Source organism: Solanum stenotomum, chromosome 1 (assembly GCF_019186545.1).
Source record: "Solanum stenotomum isolate F172 chromosome 1, ASM1918654v1, whole genome shotgun sequence".
Lineage (NCBI taxonomy): Eukaryota > Viridiplantae > Streptophyta > Magnoliopsida > Solanales > Solanaceae > Solanum > Solanum stenotomum.
The window spans coordinates 98682464-98699468 of record NC_064282.1 but is presented as its reverse complement, the minus strand read 5'-3'; the positions used below and the strand labels follow the sequence as shown (position 1 = coordinate 98699468).

The following is a 17005-nucleotide window of genomic DNA, read 5'->3' as shown; positions in this document are numbered from 1 at the left end:
CAATCCCTCGATAGTCCATAACCACGCCAAGTTTGAGAGTGGAATTTCTTCATCCTCCTGAAATGATGCAAAATATAGAAGGCAGGGTTTGAGATGATCTGGCAAGTGCTTGTAGCTCAGTTCTATAACCTCCATGCACTCTTTTGCACTTGTAACAGTATCTAACTTTATACTCTCTGCGACTCTTCTCCAACTTTCCTCATTTTCGCTTATCCCAGACAAAACTCCAGCAACCAAAATCACAAGGAGAGGTAGTCCTTTACACTTACTCGCGATGTTTGCTCCTACTTTTGATAGGTCTGGTGGGCAAGTTTGTTCCTTAAACAGCTTGATTTTCATTAGTTCCCAACTTTCATTTTCGTCAAGAAAACGAAGTTCAAGAGGTTCTCTTTCACGTGTAATGTTGGAAGCCACATCAATGTTTCGGCTGGTTAATAAAATCCTGCTTCCGTTTCCATTATCCGGTAAGCATCTGCTCAAGTATTCCCATGTGTCAACACTCCATATGTCATCAATGTAGAGAAGGTACTTCTTTCTTAACAGAAATTTCCGCAAAGCATCTGCTGGATTTTTCTCATTCTGTTGGTTAGAACATTTGACTTGATTCAAAATTCCGAGCAGCAACTTTCTTCTGTCATAAGTTTGGGAAACACAACACATAGCTTGGACGTCAAAATGACGCCGCATTTTCTCATCATGAAAAACTTTCTTTGCTAGTGTAGTTTTTCCAAGACCAGGCATCCCTACGATAGACACAACATCCAAGTACTTTGGTCCTATAGTGAGCTGTTCGATTAGCAAGTCAGTCTCGTCCTTAAAACCCACCATTACCTCATCAAGTTGTGTAGTCTCAACTACTTGTCTGACAGGATTTGGTCCTTGTTCTTCAATAGGGACTTCAACATCTCGCATAATCGTAGCATGGAACTCTTTCAAATGATCCCTTACAACCTTAGTTTCTGTTGTGATCTTACATAACAAATGTAGATACCAAACAGGATAATCTCCGGTAACCAGGCTATCAATTATGCATTCTGCCTGGTATGCTAGAGATATGACTTCTGTCCATAGATCATGTTTCTTCACCTCCTCAAACTCATGTTTTTTCTTCTCAACTTCCTTCAAGAAGTCTCTTAAGAGATATAACTCTTCCTGAGCTTCTTCAATAAGATGCTTGACAACAGAATCACACTTTCCGTCTTGCAGCAGCTCTTTCAGATAGCGTAAGAGATAATCGATAAACCCCAATCCATTTGTCCTAGGAAAATTACATTTTGATGACACTACATCTTTCAGAATCACATCTTTTAGATCTTCCATGACATGTTCAATCTTTTTTAACAAGTCACTGAATACCGAGTTAACTTCTGCTGCTTTGTCAATGGAGAAAGAGAAAGCAGCAGATACTACCTCAGCAATCAGACCTTCAATGCAAGTAAGCTTGCCACTCATTTTTCCCTGGATAACATATAAATCTTCTGGTGGACAAATGAGCAAAGTTACCAATTGCTTTGATGCTTCGGCAAGGCTTTTGATTTGATCTTTTTTAAGAGGAAGCATCGAAGAACATGCCTCACCGTTTGATAACTCCAACAAATCCTTGAAGATGAAATGAACAAAACCTTCAACAAATTCTATCACATCCCGGTTGTATTGGATTTGCAATTTAATTGAACCTCTTAGAGCTCCAGTATAGATTTCTGCAACGTGTGGCTTAATGGGCTTGATATGTTTCAAAACATGAGAGATTTGAAGTGTCAACTCAGATGCTGAATCTCCATCCATTTCTTCCACATAACAAAGGTAACATATGTATGCAGCATTCACTGTGATGCCCTCTATATGATTAAAAAGAATCTTGGATTTCTCTAGCTCCATGCGTGCATCTTTTATGAAATTGAGGAAGGTTTTTAGATATTTTAGACTTTCTTCAAGGACTTGAAACTCTTTCTTCAGAAGAACAAACCTATCGAAATCTTTCTTGTTGATGAGAAGATCCTTCACATTCTGAAGGATGTACTCAATGAATTTCTGAAACAATGGGCTGCATAAATTTGGTAAAGGCCACCTCCCTGGAACCAATGAAAGGAGAAACTCATAACATTCTTTGACTTCAGCAGAAGATAAGTCTGCCCTTGGTCCCGAAACAGTGTCACCGACCTTCATTCCATGTCCGCGCAATCTCCCCTCCTTAATCCTTCCTTTTTGAGTTGCCCAAAACAAAAAAGTACCAAGAAATCTCCTCTCTATTTCAGACATTTGTTTTCCAGCAGAATTTCCTCCGAGTGGATATACGTCGACAGCTCTGCAAGCAAAGAGATTATAAAGAAATCACATTCTAGGACAAACAATGCATACTCCAAATCTACACCAGCAAAACTCTGGTGCCATAATCTATCTGCTATTCATATTGCGTCAAATCCGGTGTATCATGAAAAAACTAAACATATTCAGGTGATTGTCATTTTATTCGTGAGAAGATTCAGGAAAACATGATTTCCACTGGCTACGTGAAGAGAGGAGAGCAACTAGCTGATTCTGTTCACAAAAATGTTGAATGGAACTCGAGTTGATTATCTTTGTAACAAGTTGGGCATGATAAAGCTATATGTTTTCTTGTATATAATATTCTAGCTGATTTCTAGGGATTCAGATATCTAGTTACGTTAGTTAGCCTTTTCTTTACGTGTACTTAAATCAGTGTATTCTTTGGATAATATACAAATACAAGCTATACTCTTAAACTTCATTCTTTGATATATAACAATAGCTGATTGCATTATGTCTGCATTCAAAATTATGTAGCAAAAGATGCAAGAATTAATACAAATTAAGTTTGTTATAAAAGTCTATCACATACCTTTTTAACAACTTTGGCAGAGCAGAAAGCAGTGATCTAGGGTTCATCAATTTGTTCCATAATTTTAACCAAAAATAACTAGAGTGGACTTGCTTTTACATGTGTGTTAATCATGGAAGACTTTTGAGATTACTTAATATAAAGTATAATGAAACTAAAATTTACAGATAAATGAAGACTATAAAATGATGCAGCTTGATTGTTTCATTCTGGCCACTGGTAATGGATAAGAAATGATTTTTTTTCCCTCTGTTTCAATTTGTTTGGCCTATTTTGATTTGACGTGAAGTTGTAGAAAGTGAAAAAGACTTTTGAATCTTGTGGTCTTAAACATGTCGTGTGGAAAGTTGAAGTTAAAGAGTAGCTAAAAAAAGAAAGGGTCGTTCTTTTTGAAACAGACTAAAAAAAAAGTAAGTCAAACAAATTAAAACGGAGAAAGTAATTGAAAGTCTGAACCTACTAAAAAGAAAAGTAGGTCATGAGTCGGTATCATATTAATTAGATCATTGAAATATCTCATGATTTACAGAAGAAAGTCCTCATTTGCTGCTACCAATTTCACCACTTTGTCAAACATCATTTAATTGGCAAAGAAAAGTCAAATAAGACATTTGCAAGTTAGATATTATTCTTGTCATTGATTTCACTCATGATATTATTCATATTAGAAAGCAGAATGAGGTATACCAATGACTGTATAAGAAAATAGTATGCGAAGAAAAATAGAGGGTTAGCGATCATCTGTTATTGGAACTAGCAATATGGATGAAATTCTGATGCCCGATTCACAGCCATTTGGAGTTGTTAGTTCTCATGTCGTCGAGAAAAGGTCGGAATCTAAGTCAATGATGAAGCAGAAGGATCCTAACTCATTAGCTCTTAAGCTAGCCAAGTCTCTTGGCTCTGATCAGCTAGCTGCTGCACTTCATCCTGACAACAACTGGCCTGAATTATTACCAATCTTGTATAGGTGTTTCAGTACTAATTCCCATTTGACAGAGAATTTAAACTTGTTTGTTGAATTAATCCAACACATTGACGGTGAAGAATTAGTCGATTACATTGATATATTACACCCTATGTTCCTAAACACATTGAATGATTCCCTGGTTAATCTAGACGTGAAGATCACTGCCCTGACGGCGATGATTAACTTCATTCAACGGGTGGGGAGTTCAAAAGATAGGGAGAGGTTTCAGGATCTGTTGCCTGCGATGATGGACATGCTGAATAAGGCATTGGAAGAAAATTGTGAGGCATCAGCTCAGTCTGAGTTTGAGATTTTGATCGAGTTGGCCAAGAATGAGCCTAGCTTCTTCAGGATGCAGCTTGTGGTTGTGGTGGGTTCCATGTTTGATATAGCCGAATGCGAGAGTTATGAAAAGAAAACGAGACATTTGGCGGTTGAATTTGTGATGATATTGGTTGAGGCCAAGGAGAAGACCCCTGGCATGATCAAGAAGTATCCATTGTTTACTGAAAAATATTTTGGAATTTTATTGAATTTGTTAGAGGATGAGGTTTATGACCCTCTCTTGCCTGATCCTTATGATAAATGGGATAACAAAGATGATTTAGTTTTTCTTAAGATGTGTTTATGGCGGTTGTCCAATGCCCTGGGTGGTAAGACTGTTGGTCCTATTGCCTTTGAGCAGCTCCGTGCTCACTTGGCTGACGACTCGTGGAAGAAGCCATGCGCAGCACTCAATGCACTTGCTCAGATTGTTAAAGGCTGCTCTGAGGTGTGTATTTATTGTTACACTACTAAAAATTGCATTTAAAGTGATTAGTTAACGATCTTGGATAGTAGAAAGTCATCTCGATTATACTTTTCTTCTGTTATTCTCTACATTAAGTACTTAGCTTGCTCTCATCTCTTCTTTCATTATAATAGGTGATGATTAAGAATATGAATCTAGTGGTGACAATGGTTCTGGATTGTATGGGACATCCTCATCCTGGAGTCAGATTCGCCTCCTTGGAAGCAATTCACGAGTTTTTGCGTTTCATGCGTCCCCATTTTCAAGAACAATGTCATCACCAAGTAGTGCCAGCATTAACTAAAGCTATGGATGATGACAGTGTAAAAGTGCAGGTCTGTATGTCCTATGACCAAATTTTTCTTACTGAACCTTTTCGATGGGCTTACCTTTTAATTTTTATTAGATTTAATCCCTGCTCTAACTTCACCATCTTCATATTTTCATAGCTCAAGGTCATACTCGCGGTCTGGGGCTTCCTTCGCGTTGGCACGCCTGAATATTTGACACTTTACATACACGAAATACACAATAAACTACTTCAACTGTCGTCACATACTGTTGCGATGGTACGTATTGTAGAACCAAGTGTAAGAGAAACCAGATATTTTCCTGAACAATGAACATACAATATTACAAATACATTTCATTTTCAAAAAAAAAATATTACAAATACATAAAGGGAAACAACCATAATTTATGCAATGCTCTATTGATGGGAAGAAAGAAAAGCTTTTGAAACTTACATAGATATTGTGTGACTATAAAATGACAAGTTTTAAAAGGAAAGTGCATCACATAAATTGTCCAGTGCTTGAGCCGCATTATGAGGTGTTTAGTAGTAGTAGCAAATAGACGAGTGAGAGAGTTGCTCAAATGGTAAGCACCCTCCACGTTTAAGAAGTAAACAAGAATGCCCTTGAGATCTTGCCTTTGCCTGATTTATATTTGTTTTTGACATGAAAGGTCCAAGAATCAGCGTCAACTGTACTCAAACTTTTGGCTAAGCATTTTAAGGTATTACCTAGTAATTCTGCTTCAACTTTTATGCTGGCTATATGTATATTAACATTACTTCAACAGGAATGCTTTGGGAACACCTATGAATCGATTAATCCACTTTTGAAAGCAACCTTGGTACAAGCAAATTTTCCAAGCAAAGATCTAGAGATGATCATGGCATCGTATAAACCTGGAACTTCGGTTCTTCCAAAACAGGTCTTCCACTAGTTATACCAAATGGATTCTATACATCTCACTCAACTTAGAGCTTATTGTTTATTTGTTTTCTATTTTTCTGTTGTTGTCATAATGTCACAATAAGATTATGGAAGCAGTTATATCATTACAAGGATCACAAGAGGATGATGAGGATGCAAATACTATCTTCAAGCTACAGGTATGTATTGTTGAGAATATCGTTAACTAATAAAAATGTGTTTTCTCTAATAGCTTAAGCTTTTAGATGAGATGGTCACACAATTCAACATGATATCAGAGCAGACAGAGGTCTCAAATCTCTCCGCCACCCAAATTAAAAAGAATTTCCACATGCTAATCAGTCAGAAATTCTTTCAAGATTGGTCTCTCTGTATTTCTTGATCTCATTGCAGGCTATTAGTGGATTTTGTGAGGGCATAGGGAAAGGTTTTCTTCCTTGCACCAGCGTTGTCATGCCCCTTTTGTTTCAATGTGCTCAACTTGAACCTGATAAAGTCATATTATCTCCAGATTCAGACAATACTTATTTAGATGATAATAGGTACGCCTTTTTTGTCATGACGTTTTGCCTTTTTGTCAGATCATTGCTCTGAGTGATCGCCTTTTTATGTACATTATCACATCTTGTAGTACACACAGAGTCAAGGTTGGCGATTCAACGATATGTATAAAAAAAAGTTCCCTAAAGAAGAAAGCTTTAGCATGTGAAGTCCTAGTCATGGTTGCTTACAAATTGAAGGAAGGCTTCTACCCATGGATTTTCCAGGTTGTCACACTTGGACTTCTCTCTTTTTCTTTTTTTCTACCCGTGCTTTTGATCGCAAACTGAAAATTTAACAAGTGGTTTCAATGGCCTAATGCTTGATAAATGATACAGACTGCTTCAATTTTATTTCCACTTTTGAAATTCCATTTCAATGAGGTCAGGATCTATACAGTTCAAGGTGAGATTTCTCAGGATTTCACATAGTTAATTTCTCCGTCTTTTATAACTATCTGATCACCGCCAAGACTTTTTAATTTGTAATGTTTATAGCGATGCAGCACCTTTTGCAATCTGCTAAACTGGCTGATGAGAAAGGGATTGCTCCAGGTGAAAGCCATTCGGATTTCAAGCAGTTTTCGGACAGTATAATACTGAATTTGGTGGAAGCTTTGCATGAGGTTTACTTTTAACATTAAGCTTCTTCAATTCAGATAATGAGAAAGTAACACTTTGATTTCTATATCATGCAGGAGCCTGAAACAAAGATATATGTACAAATGTTGAATACATTACAAGTGTGCCTTCAGGTTCGTGATCTTTAAACACTGCTTATTTGTTTTGATCCAAAGTTTTCGGTGTTTCACTATGAGCTAGGTATGAAGTTCTTGGAATTGTTTCAGATATGTGGACCACTTCTCAATGAAGATCAGCTTCATCCGATTGTGGATGAGATAAAGCATGTCATTACAGAGAGTTCAAATAGCCAAAGAAAACTAACAGAGAGAGAAAAAACAGAAGATTTTGATGCTGAGGAAGCTGAATTGCTGAGAGGGGAAAAACATCGACAAGATCAAATATTTTTCCTTGTATGTTCTATATTAAAACAGTGATTCACTGTTGTCTTTATATATTCAAGCATTTTCACTTTGGTTCTGTTGTTATTCTTGAACACAGGCTGGTCTCATATTATGTAGACTGATCGAAACATTCAAGGTTGTTTTCTTGCCTTACTTTGACGAGTTATCATTATATCTGATTCCGATGTGGGTAAGTTCATTGACATTATTCTGACATGACGTTAGTTTATTTACTATTATTATTCATATCTACCATATCTTGTTGTTTCCGACTTCTGTTAAGGGCAAAGAAATGACAATTCAAGAGAAATCTACATCACTTAGTATCTTTGATGGTCTTTTGAAGGAGTGCTCTGAAGCAGCTCTAAAGTGAGTTTAATTTGTCTGTATGAGTTTCTGGTGTCACCATTTTGATAAATTACTTACTTCTTATGCCAACTTAGGTACTCTGATGTATTTCTACCTCTGCTTCTGAAAGCAAGCAATGACGAAAATCCATCAGTTAGACAGGTTTGGATCATAGTGATTGTTTACATTCCTGTTACTCAAGTTGGTTGCTCACAATGACTTTATGTTCAGAATGCTCTATATGGACTTGGGCTTTATGCAGAATATGATGGTTCTGTTTTCAAACCTTATGTTAGAGGTATGAATACTGTTGAATGTGATACTTCTAATCAAGCAAGTGTTTTTGTTAACTTACGCGTTTATGTTCAGAGGCTATTTCACGGATCAACGTAGTGATAATGCATTTACGTGCTCGTGAACCTGAGAATCAACTTGCATATGATAATGCTGTTTCTACACTTGGTAAAATATGTCAGTTTCATCGAGAACTTATCGAATCAGCCCAGGTTTGTCCTTCTCAGAATCCTTAATGTTAAGTCTTGTTATAATTTCTTCACAATTGTTATTCTGAATCCTGGTGTAGGTTATTCCCATTTGGTTGAATTGCCTGCCTATAAAAGGTGACCTTCATGAAGCCAAATATGTTCATGGTCAACTATGTTCCATGGTTGAAAGGTATTGAATTTGTTTGCAAATTCTAATAGGTTATACCTTCATCATAGTCTTTAAGAGTCGTTTGGTGTAAAGTATAAAGTATAATAATCTAAGGACCATTTGGTTGGGGAACAAGTTTTCTTAAGATTAATTATCGTGAGATTAACTATCCTATCATAACTTATTCCACCATATATATGAGATAACATATCCCATCACTATGGTATAAATAGTGGGATAAGACACCAAACATGACAACCAAACAAGACACCAAAATTTTAACCCTCACACCAAACGACCCCTAAGCAATAAGATAAATATATACATGATGGGATAACTTATCTTGAGATAATTAATGCCCAGATAACCTGTTCCAAACGACCACTTATAGGTCGGGTCGTTTAGTTAGGAATAAGTAATCCCAGGACTAGAATACTGGAATTAGCTATCTTGAGATAACGTATCCCACAATGTATATGGGATAACTTATCCCATCACTATGATATAAATGGTGAGATAAGTTATCCCAAACGTAGCAACCAAACAAGAAAATTTTTTTATATCATCACTAATTTCTTATCCCAAAAATATTTTGGCAAATTTTCTCTATTGCAGGTCAGATAAAGAACTTTTGGGTTCCAATTATGAACACTTCCCAAAAATTATGTCAATTTTTGCAGAGGTTAGTTCCATATCAGAATCTATACATGTCAATTTGAGTTGTTCATTTGTTCCACGATACATTTTTGAACCAAATTATTAATTGAAGACATTTTTGTTCGATTTCGCTTTTTAAGATTCTATGTGGTGGAAAACATCTTGCTACAGAAGAAACAACAAATTGTATGATTAATCTGTTGAGGAATCTTCTTAAAGAACTACCACCAGACACTTTGACATCAGCATGGTCATTGATATTGCCTCAGCAAGAAATGGAACTAAAAACCATTTTATTTCCTGGAATACTTCATGTGATACATTCTCACAACAAAATATTTTATGTGCTTGACACTAATACCAATGAAAGTTCTCCCCCTTCCTCTTTACCTTCAACAATTGTCAAAATTCTTGAAGAAGAACTCCAAAAAAATAGTACTATTGTTGCACAAATGTAACTTATAAACCATAAATTGTTTCTTTAATTAAGTTTTGTATCATTTTTAAGTATACTAGATGATACTATAGTTGATTTGTGGGGATTTGAATATGTAATTATCATAATTAGACTATCTATTTTATATCTTTTTAGGATTTATCTAGCCATTTGAAACTTCTTTATTATAAATTTTCTTATGTTGAAATTCAAATTGTGAAATATAATTTAAATAATAATATATTAAAATTAAGCAAGTCAAAAAACCTTAAGAACCTAAAATCTAAACCTTAGAGCATAAACTATAAACCCTAAACCTTTCGATATAAATCCTAAATCTTATGGCCTAAACCTTAAATGCTAAACATTAGAGCCCAAAAAAATATTCTCAAAACTCTAAATAGTAAATCTTAAGGTTTTAACCCTAAACCTTAAACCTTAGACCTCAACCCTAAAACCTAAAGCATAAACCCAAAACTCAAAACCTTAGGGCATGAAACCTAAGATTTAAGGTTTATGGTTTAGGATTTAGGATTTAGGCTCCAAGATTTATGTTTTAGGGTTTATAGTTTTGACCATAAAATTTTGGATTTATGACTTTTAGATTTAGAATTTAAAGTTTAGAGTTTAGACTCTGTGGTTAAGAGTTTAGGATATATAATTCATGATTAGAATTTAGATTCCAAGGATTAAGCCCTTAGATTTAAAATTTAAGGTTTAAGCCGAAGGCTCATATGGTTTTATAATTTAAGATTCATCAAAACCCAACATAGAGGCCAATCTTTAAGCCCATTTGAGCCAATCCATTTGAATCCAAAATAAACTTGAACGTATTGTATAACTTAATGAATTTTTTTCTACATTTTGGAATCTTTATCACGTTTCTCAATTGACGATTTTATATAAGATCTATATGTATAAAATCCAAAGACATATTACTATTACTTCACAAATCATTCTTTTATATCTTTCCAACATAATTATGAACAACATCTTTGTAAATCCATTTTATTTCCTCATCCCTCATAAAACAAATCATCAAAATAGCCTCAGAAGGAAGGCAGTAGTATAGTGTTGTCATCATTATTTTGATCATTAACGCAAACTACTCATCATCGGCCAAAATAATAATTAAAACAAACAAATAAACAATAATCGTTGTAATGTTTGAAAGTTTTGCAATTTACTTTATTCAAAAAATTTAACTATTGATTTTGATAATGTATTTCTCAAAATTGTTTTGTGAAATTTTTTTTGACTATTAAAAATTTTGATATGAGTGAAATACATCTTAATTTTAAATATTAGGTCCTAAATCATAAACCCTAAACCTTAGACCTTAATCCAAAGCTTTAAACCTAAATCTTAAATCTTAAACCCTCTACGATTCATGATTTTAGATAATTAGGATTTAAAGTTCAGAGTTAAGATCATATGTTTAAAATTTTAGAATTTAGATCATATATCTTCTTTTCTTTTATTTGCATTGATGTAATATATATTCATATATTAAAATATTATTTACTATCTATTTTATATCTTTTTAGGATTTATCTATCTATTTAGAATTTCTTTATTTTAAAATTTTCAAAGTTGAAATTCAAATTGGTGGTATAATATTTAAATAATAATATACTAATCTAAGCAAGTCAAACCTTGAGGACGACCTAAAATCTTAACTCTAAACCTTAGGACATAAATCATAAACCCTAATCATTAGGTCCTAAATAAAAACCCTAAACTTTTTAGCCTAATCATTAAGCATTTAAATACTAAACCTTAGAGCCTAAAATATACACTCAAAACACAAAATCCTAAATCTTAAGACCTTTAACTCTAAACATTGAACCTTAAGGTCTCAACACTAAAAACCTAAATCATAAAACCAAAACCTTAAAGACATAATAATTAAAGTTAAAGGTTTATGGTTTATAGTTTAGGATTCAGACCCCAAATTTATTATGTTGAGAGGGTTTATAATTTGACCATAAAAATTTAGAGTTTAGGATTTATATATCAAGTTTATGCTCTAAGATATAGAATTTAGATTTTAAAGAATAAGCCTAAGAATTTATGGTTTAGGCCCAAAGCTCATATGGTTTTATGATTTATCAAAAACTAACCTATCTTTAAGCCAATTTAAGGCCAATATTTAAGCCCATTTGAACCCAAAAAATAAAAAAAAAATGACCAGATTGCCTAACTTCGTGATTTTTTTCTAAACTTTGGACTCTTCATCACCTTTCTCAATTGACGATTTTATATAAGATCCATATATATAAAATTCATAGACATAATACTATAGTTTCACAAATCTTTTTTTTAATCTTTCCAACATAATTATAAAAAATATCTTTGTAAATCCAATCTATTTCCTAATCCCTTTCATACAACAAATCATCAAAATAACCTCAGAAGGAAGGCAGTAGTATAGTCGTAATCATGATTTTGATCATTAACGCAAAACTACTTCATCATCGGCAATAATTAGTAATAATTAAAAGAAACAAATAAACAATAATTGTTGTACTGCTTAAAAGTTTTGCAATTTACTTTATTCAAAAAATATTTACTATTGATTTTGATAATGTATTTCTCAAAATTGTTGTGTGAAATATAAGAGTAAAATTTTGACCAACAATAATTTTGACATAAGTAACATACATCTAAACTCTAAATTAGAAATAAATGAAGTGAGCATAATCTAGAGGACTTAAAACCTAAAACCTTCTTAAGTCATAAACCCTAAAACTTCAGAACTTAAACCCAAAACTCTAAATCTTAAACTCTAAACCTTAAACCATAAAACTTAAATCATAAAAACTTAAATCCTAAAATTTATGATTTACGATTTTAGATTTAGAATTTAAAATTTAGAGTTTACAGAATATGGTTAAGTGTTTAAAGTTTTAAGTTTTATAGTACAAGATTTAGGCCTTAAAATTTTAACAACTAGGCCCTGAAATTTAATATTAAAAATACAGCATTTGAACATAGTAATAAATAATAATGTAGTACCCCAACGTCCAAATACACCACAAAAATTAGATGCAAAGGATAGCGAGGGGAACATTTTTTATAGCTTCACTTGCTAAAGTATCACACTACAAAAGTGTAATCCACAAAATATAATTAGCAAAGCATAGTACAATTAACAAACAACATACCCAATAAAATCCCCATAAATCTACGGTAAAAAAATAAAATAAAATATGAAAACAACTCAGTCCCTTAGATGTTCAATTAATTGCGATCATCTTCGCAAATCATTACAGGTCTGTAACTGTAAAAAATTAATCATCATTGTTGTTTTCATATAAATGATTAGAATAAAATATATATAAAAAAATTTGATGAACAAACTCAGTCCCTTAGATGTTCAATTTTTTGCGATCATTTTCGCAAATCATTACAGGTCTGTAATTGTAAAAAATTACTCATCATCGTTGTTCATCATCAAAAAACTATTATGAAAAAAATTAAAAAAAATTGTAGCTGCTCCAATTGTTCTCCACAGATTAAATTAAATGAAGAGAAAGATGAAAAAGGAACAACACACTTACTATTGCTTCAAGGGAACGAGTTGGTCAAAAATAAATTATTTCTTGCCAACCAGATTAAAGAAGCATATAACTCAAAATATATACACATACACACAAAAATAAATTTGGAATAGAAGATATCACCATTGTTGAAGATCTCAATCTGCAGATTCAGAGGCAGAGTAATTGTTGTGTTAAATTGCAGCTTAGTGGTTCTATTTATATAGTCGAGTGAGAGGAAGCTAGGGTTTTGGGAAGTGGGCTTTTAACATGGTCATGAAGTCATGGCCCAAACGTATGAAGCCCATTTATTTCAAACCCTGTTGGGTTGTCTTTTAATGGGTCGTTAGGTAGTTGGATAAGAAATTTATGTATTAATTTTCGTATAATTTATAGGCATAATACATAAACATGATTTTTAACTTGATTTCAGCGGATAACTATGTCCTCCAATTTTGAGTATGCACAAGTAGACACTTAAACTTGTATAAAATTGAATAAGTAGACACACGTGTCGGAGACACACGTGTCGTAGACACACGTGTCGTAGACACACGTGTCGTAGACACACGTGTCGTAGACACACGTGTCGTACATGACATAATATATGTAGGATGCCATGTAGGACACAAAATTTCCATGTAGGGTGTCATGTAGGATAGAAGTGTCTATTTGTTCAATCTTATACAAGTTTAAGTGTCTATTTGTGCACATCCAAAGTTAAAAGTCATAGTTACCGGCTGACGTCAAGTTAAGGGTCGTGTTTATGTATTATGCTTAATTTATATGATGTTTTGTAGGTAGATAACAAATATGTTATTTATGTATGAAATAAATACGACGTTTGATTGACAATTTAGTAAACCTCATAACTAGTACATGTATAAGTTATGAGGGAATTTATGTATTGCTTTATTCAGGATAGAAGGTGAAATAATTAATGTGTATAACTAATACATCACTTACTAATATTTGCATAGAATAATAAATTGATTAACTCATGATTAATCTCTACATTACTAATAATTGTAATTAGCTATCAAACGACCCAAATGTGGTATTATTTAGTACTTTGTTTGGTACAAATTTTGAGGTTATGTATAATTAACTAGCACTGCATACGGAGTATTATAGGATGTATAACTAATACACTCCCAAGTTAGATTGCTTGAAGTTCATGGGGTGAAAAATATACAAAATTCATACACCAAAAAAATAAATTTGTATATTTTAAGAAAGGGAAAATGGTTCGAAATATATCCGAACTTTGACCGAGATTATTGTAACAATTCCAAACTTTGGGCAGGACATATTACCCCTGAATTATTTAATAATGTATTTTAAAGATATGTAAGTGTTCACGTGGACATCATAAATATTGCATCATAATAAATAGTAACTTGTCCAGTTGGACACTTATATATCTGTAAAATACACTATTAAATAGTACACGAGAATATTTGGTCCTGTCCAAAATTTGGAATTGTTACACTAATTTCGATCAAAGTTCATATACAAAAGTTTGAGACCAAACCTTAGATACTTGGTCTAAGGGTTTCACATAAGTTAATTGGGAATTTCAGACATATAAAAAAGAATGCAACATTAAGTCCACCAATAAGGAATCGCAACGTATATATTGTCTTTACTTTTGGAAATCGTTGTTGTCCTAAATTTCATTTGTTTTTCGTTGAAGAAGACATGTTATATAACATATACTTTATCAACTTGACGTTAAAAAAGGTAATCATTCTTCTTGGTACTTAAATTTAAAGGGTCATTAACATAATAATCCTAAATTTTGGATTTATATTTATGTTTAGGCATGTATACACCATCTTATAACTAGCAAGACTTGTGAATTGATGTGACATTTCTCCATTTTTAGGCATCTTTCAGCTCAAATAGATCCCCAATTTAGCTATATATTCTCAACTACTTTTCCTTTTGAGTCGAGCATTTAACAGATTCTATTTATACTTTGTAGTATTATTCCCAACTAACACAAAAGCTCCCATGTTTTTCGTATATGTGGAGCTACAATTTTGAGTTTATAGGTTCTGAATTAAAAAAAAAAAAACTTATTCAGTGAATTTTAAAATGTAAATACATAATATAATTTGAAATTTATCGAATTCTAATAAACTTGTAGCCCTAGATTAGAAACCTAGTAGGTTTAGTTGTTGTTGTTCAAGTTATAAAATGAAGCGTGCAACCAAAAGATTCTAATATTGTACCTACTATAGTCTCCATGAAAGTAACATTATACTTATTGGATGATTTTTTATTTTTTATTTTGAATTTTTTTTAGAAGTATAATATGTATCCAAATGGCAGATTTTAGATATAACCAAATTATTTAAGAAAATGATGAAAAAGTAAAATATAAATAGCAGGCCAGGTTCGTGATTGCAACTTAGTTTTATGGTTGACACATTACAAAGTTGTCCTAATTAATCTACCAAATATTATGCTATTTTTTGTCAATAACTAGACCATATTTGACTTTTATTTCTTTTAATAGTAATAATTATTATTATTAAAATTATACTATACATTTTGTACTTTGTGACATGGTATCTAGAATCATGTACTGCCTAGCATGTCTCAAATTTTTTATGTTTCTCCCTTGTGAAATCTTTAAAATGATAATTTTAGAAGATTTTATGTAATTTTTATTATTAATTTTCATCTTTAGTTGAGTGAGTCAATCTTTTTTTTTTTTGGATATTCATATTAATATTTTCTTGAAACGAAAGTAAAAATTGAGACATTAAAAAGGTTAATAACTATTTGATATTTGGTATTTATCAGTCTAACTAATTCAGATTTGCATATCGTTTAAGATTCGTTAACGAGGAAAATACTCGTATTTAATTAAAGACAAAAGATATTATGTTCATTTTATTTTATTTCTATTCATGTATTCAACGAAAGGTAAGATCACTCCTTGTCATATAAACATATGATATCATTTATGTGCTTTTTGCGGACATCAAAAATTAGTTTTAGCGGCAATTATTAGTGACAATAGCTTAATTGTCATTTTTAGCACTAACACACTTTTTTTTAAATGTCTCTACAACTTATATCGATATTGAATCCAATGACAATTAACTAATGACGATAAAGACTTTAACACTCGTTGTTAATGTGTATATTTATTATTGCTAAAGCTATTTTTATTCTAGTGTCATAGTTTACAAAATTGACAAAATGTGCCTTTTAAGGATAATAATAAATAGGACTTAAATACATACAATGTCATCATGAGTTCATGACTAGAACTTAAGAAAAAAGAAAAAAAAATCCATATACCTTTTATTAATTAGACATATAGTAGTTGATATGTTAGGTATTTTCATAATCCAAAATATTAATTATTATTGTTATTATATATATAAAAAGAAAAGAATCTCTATGAGATAAAATGCCAAAAACTAAGGCATCATTTCCCACCCCTTTTAACCAAAAAGACAAAGAACGTGCATAAGTGTGAGACTTGGAGCAAAAATATAGCAAATATAACAAACTAACAAACACACACAACAAACATTAAAATAATTTTAAACAAATATAATTTGGTTTAATCATTCATATTAAACAAGTCATTTTTCCTTCATGACATAACATATTCCCACATCTTCTCTCCACAACACACATTTTCTTTTTACTTCCGTCCCGTGTTCGATATCTGTATTGAAACGTTAATTAATTTCAATGCTCGAACACGAAACTCCTGATTAAAAGTAGAACGATCTTATCCATCCCATCACAACATACACCTTTTTTTTGTTTCTCGTAGTGTTCAATAACTGTATTGATTCAGATTCATACTATATGAGACTCAAGGGGAAAACATAAGTTTCCTATAAAGATTTTTAAAAATATCAAATGCTTGAACGAAACTCATGATTAAAGGTAGACCGATCTTATCTATTCCACCAGAACTCGATATGATTTA

General features: G+C 32.4%; 2 protein-coding genes and 5 non-coding genes across 7 annotated transcripts in view; 1 reads left to right on the top strand and 6 right to left on the bottom strand.

Annotated features, from left to right (window-relative positions):
• Positions 1-2907, bottom strand: part of LOC125860291 (putative late blight resistance protein homolog R1B-17) — a 5388-nt gene extending 2481 nt beyond the window's left edge. Inside the window, exons 1-2 of the mRNA XM_049540221.1 lie at positions 2861-2907; positions 23-2305 (exon numbers count right to left, since the gene is read on the bottom strand). Of these exons, the coding sequence (XP_049396178.1) occupies positions 23-2305; positions 2861-2907 (2330 nt within the window). The remainder of the gene's footprint in view (positions 1-22; positions 2306-2860) is intronic.
• A 652-nt stretch (positions 2908-3559) lies between these two features.
• On the top strand, positions 3560-9559 carry LOC125853906 (uncharacterized). The gene is made up of 20 exons (XM_049533670.1): positions 3560-4602; positions 4755-4955; positions 5070-5189; positions 5587-5637; positions 5704-5838; positions 5945-6019; positions 6234-6382; positions 6472-6607; positions 6719-6785; positions 6878-7005; positions 7078-7134; positions 7228-7413; positions 7502-7594; positions 7688-7773; positions 7848-7914; positions 7984-8050; positions 8122-8258; positions 8336-8427; positions 9022-9088; positions 9204-9559. The coding sequence occupies exons 1-20, from the start codon at positions 3622-3624 to the stop codon at positions 9519-9521; spliced, it is 3213 nt and encodes a 1070-aa protein (XP_049389627.1). The 5' UTR covers positions 3560-3621; the 3' UTR covers positions 9522-9559.
• A 985-nt stretch (positions 9560-10544) lies between these two features.
• Positions 10545-10620, bottom strand: LOC125854038 (small nucleolar RNA U83). The gene has a single exon (XR_007445332.1). It is a non-coding gene; the product is annotated as a small nucleolar RNA U83 (small nucleolar RNA).
• Positions 10621-11906: 1286 nt separating this feature from the next.
• Positions 11907-11982, bottom strand: LOC125854040 (small nucleolar RNA U83). Its single transcript, XR_007445334.1, has one exon. It is a non-coding gene; the product is annotated as a small nucleolar RNA U83 (small nucleolar RNA).
• Positions 11983-12506: 524 nt separating this feature from the next.
• On the bottom strand, positions 12507-12643 carry LOC125854067 (small nucleolar RNA snoR136). Its single transcript, XR_007445358.1, has one exon. It is a non-coding gene; the product is annotated as a small nucleolar RNA snoR136 (small nucleolar RNA).
• A 73-nt stretch (positions 12644-12716) lies between these two features.
• LOC125853992 (small nucleolar RNA SNORD25) lies at positions 12717-12810 on the bottom strand. Its single transcript, XR_007445291.1, has one exon. It is a non-coding gene; the product is annotated as a small nucleolar RNA SNORD25 (small nucleolar RNA).
• A 45-nt stretch (positions 12811-12855) lies between these two features.
• On the bottom strand, positions 12856-12950 carry LOC125853993 (small nucleolar RNA SNORD25). Its single transcript, XR_007445292.1, has one exon. It is a non-coding gene; the product is annotated as a small nucleolar RNA SNORD25 (small nucleolar RNA).
• Between the last annotated feature and the right edge of the window lie 4055 nt (positions 12951-17005).

What these genes read in the sequence shown, in the direction of transcription:
- LOC125853906 (XM_049533670.1), top strand. Translation starts at nt 3,622, where the DNA reads ATGGATGAAATTCTGATGCCCGATTCACAGCCATTTGGAGTTGTTAGT. An exon ending in ACTTATTTAGATGATAATAG is followed by an intron (nt 6,383 to 6,471) that starts GTACGCCTTTTT and finishes CACATCTTGTAG; the next exon opens with TACACACAGAGTCAAGGTTG. An exon ending in AACTTATCGAATCAGCCCAG is followed by an intron (nt 8,259 to 8,335) that starts GTTTGTCCTTCT and finishes ATCCTGGTGTAG; the next exon opens with GTTATTCCCATTTGGTTGAA.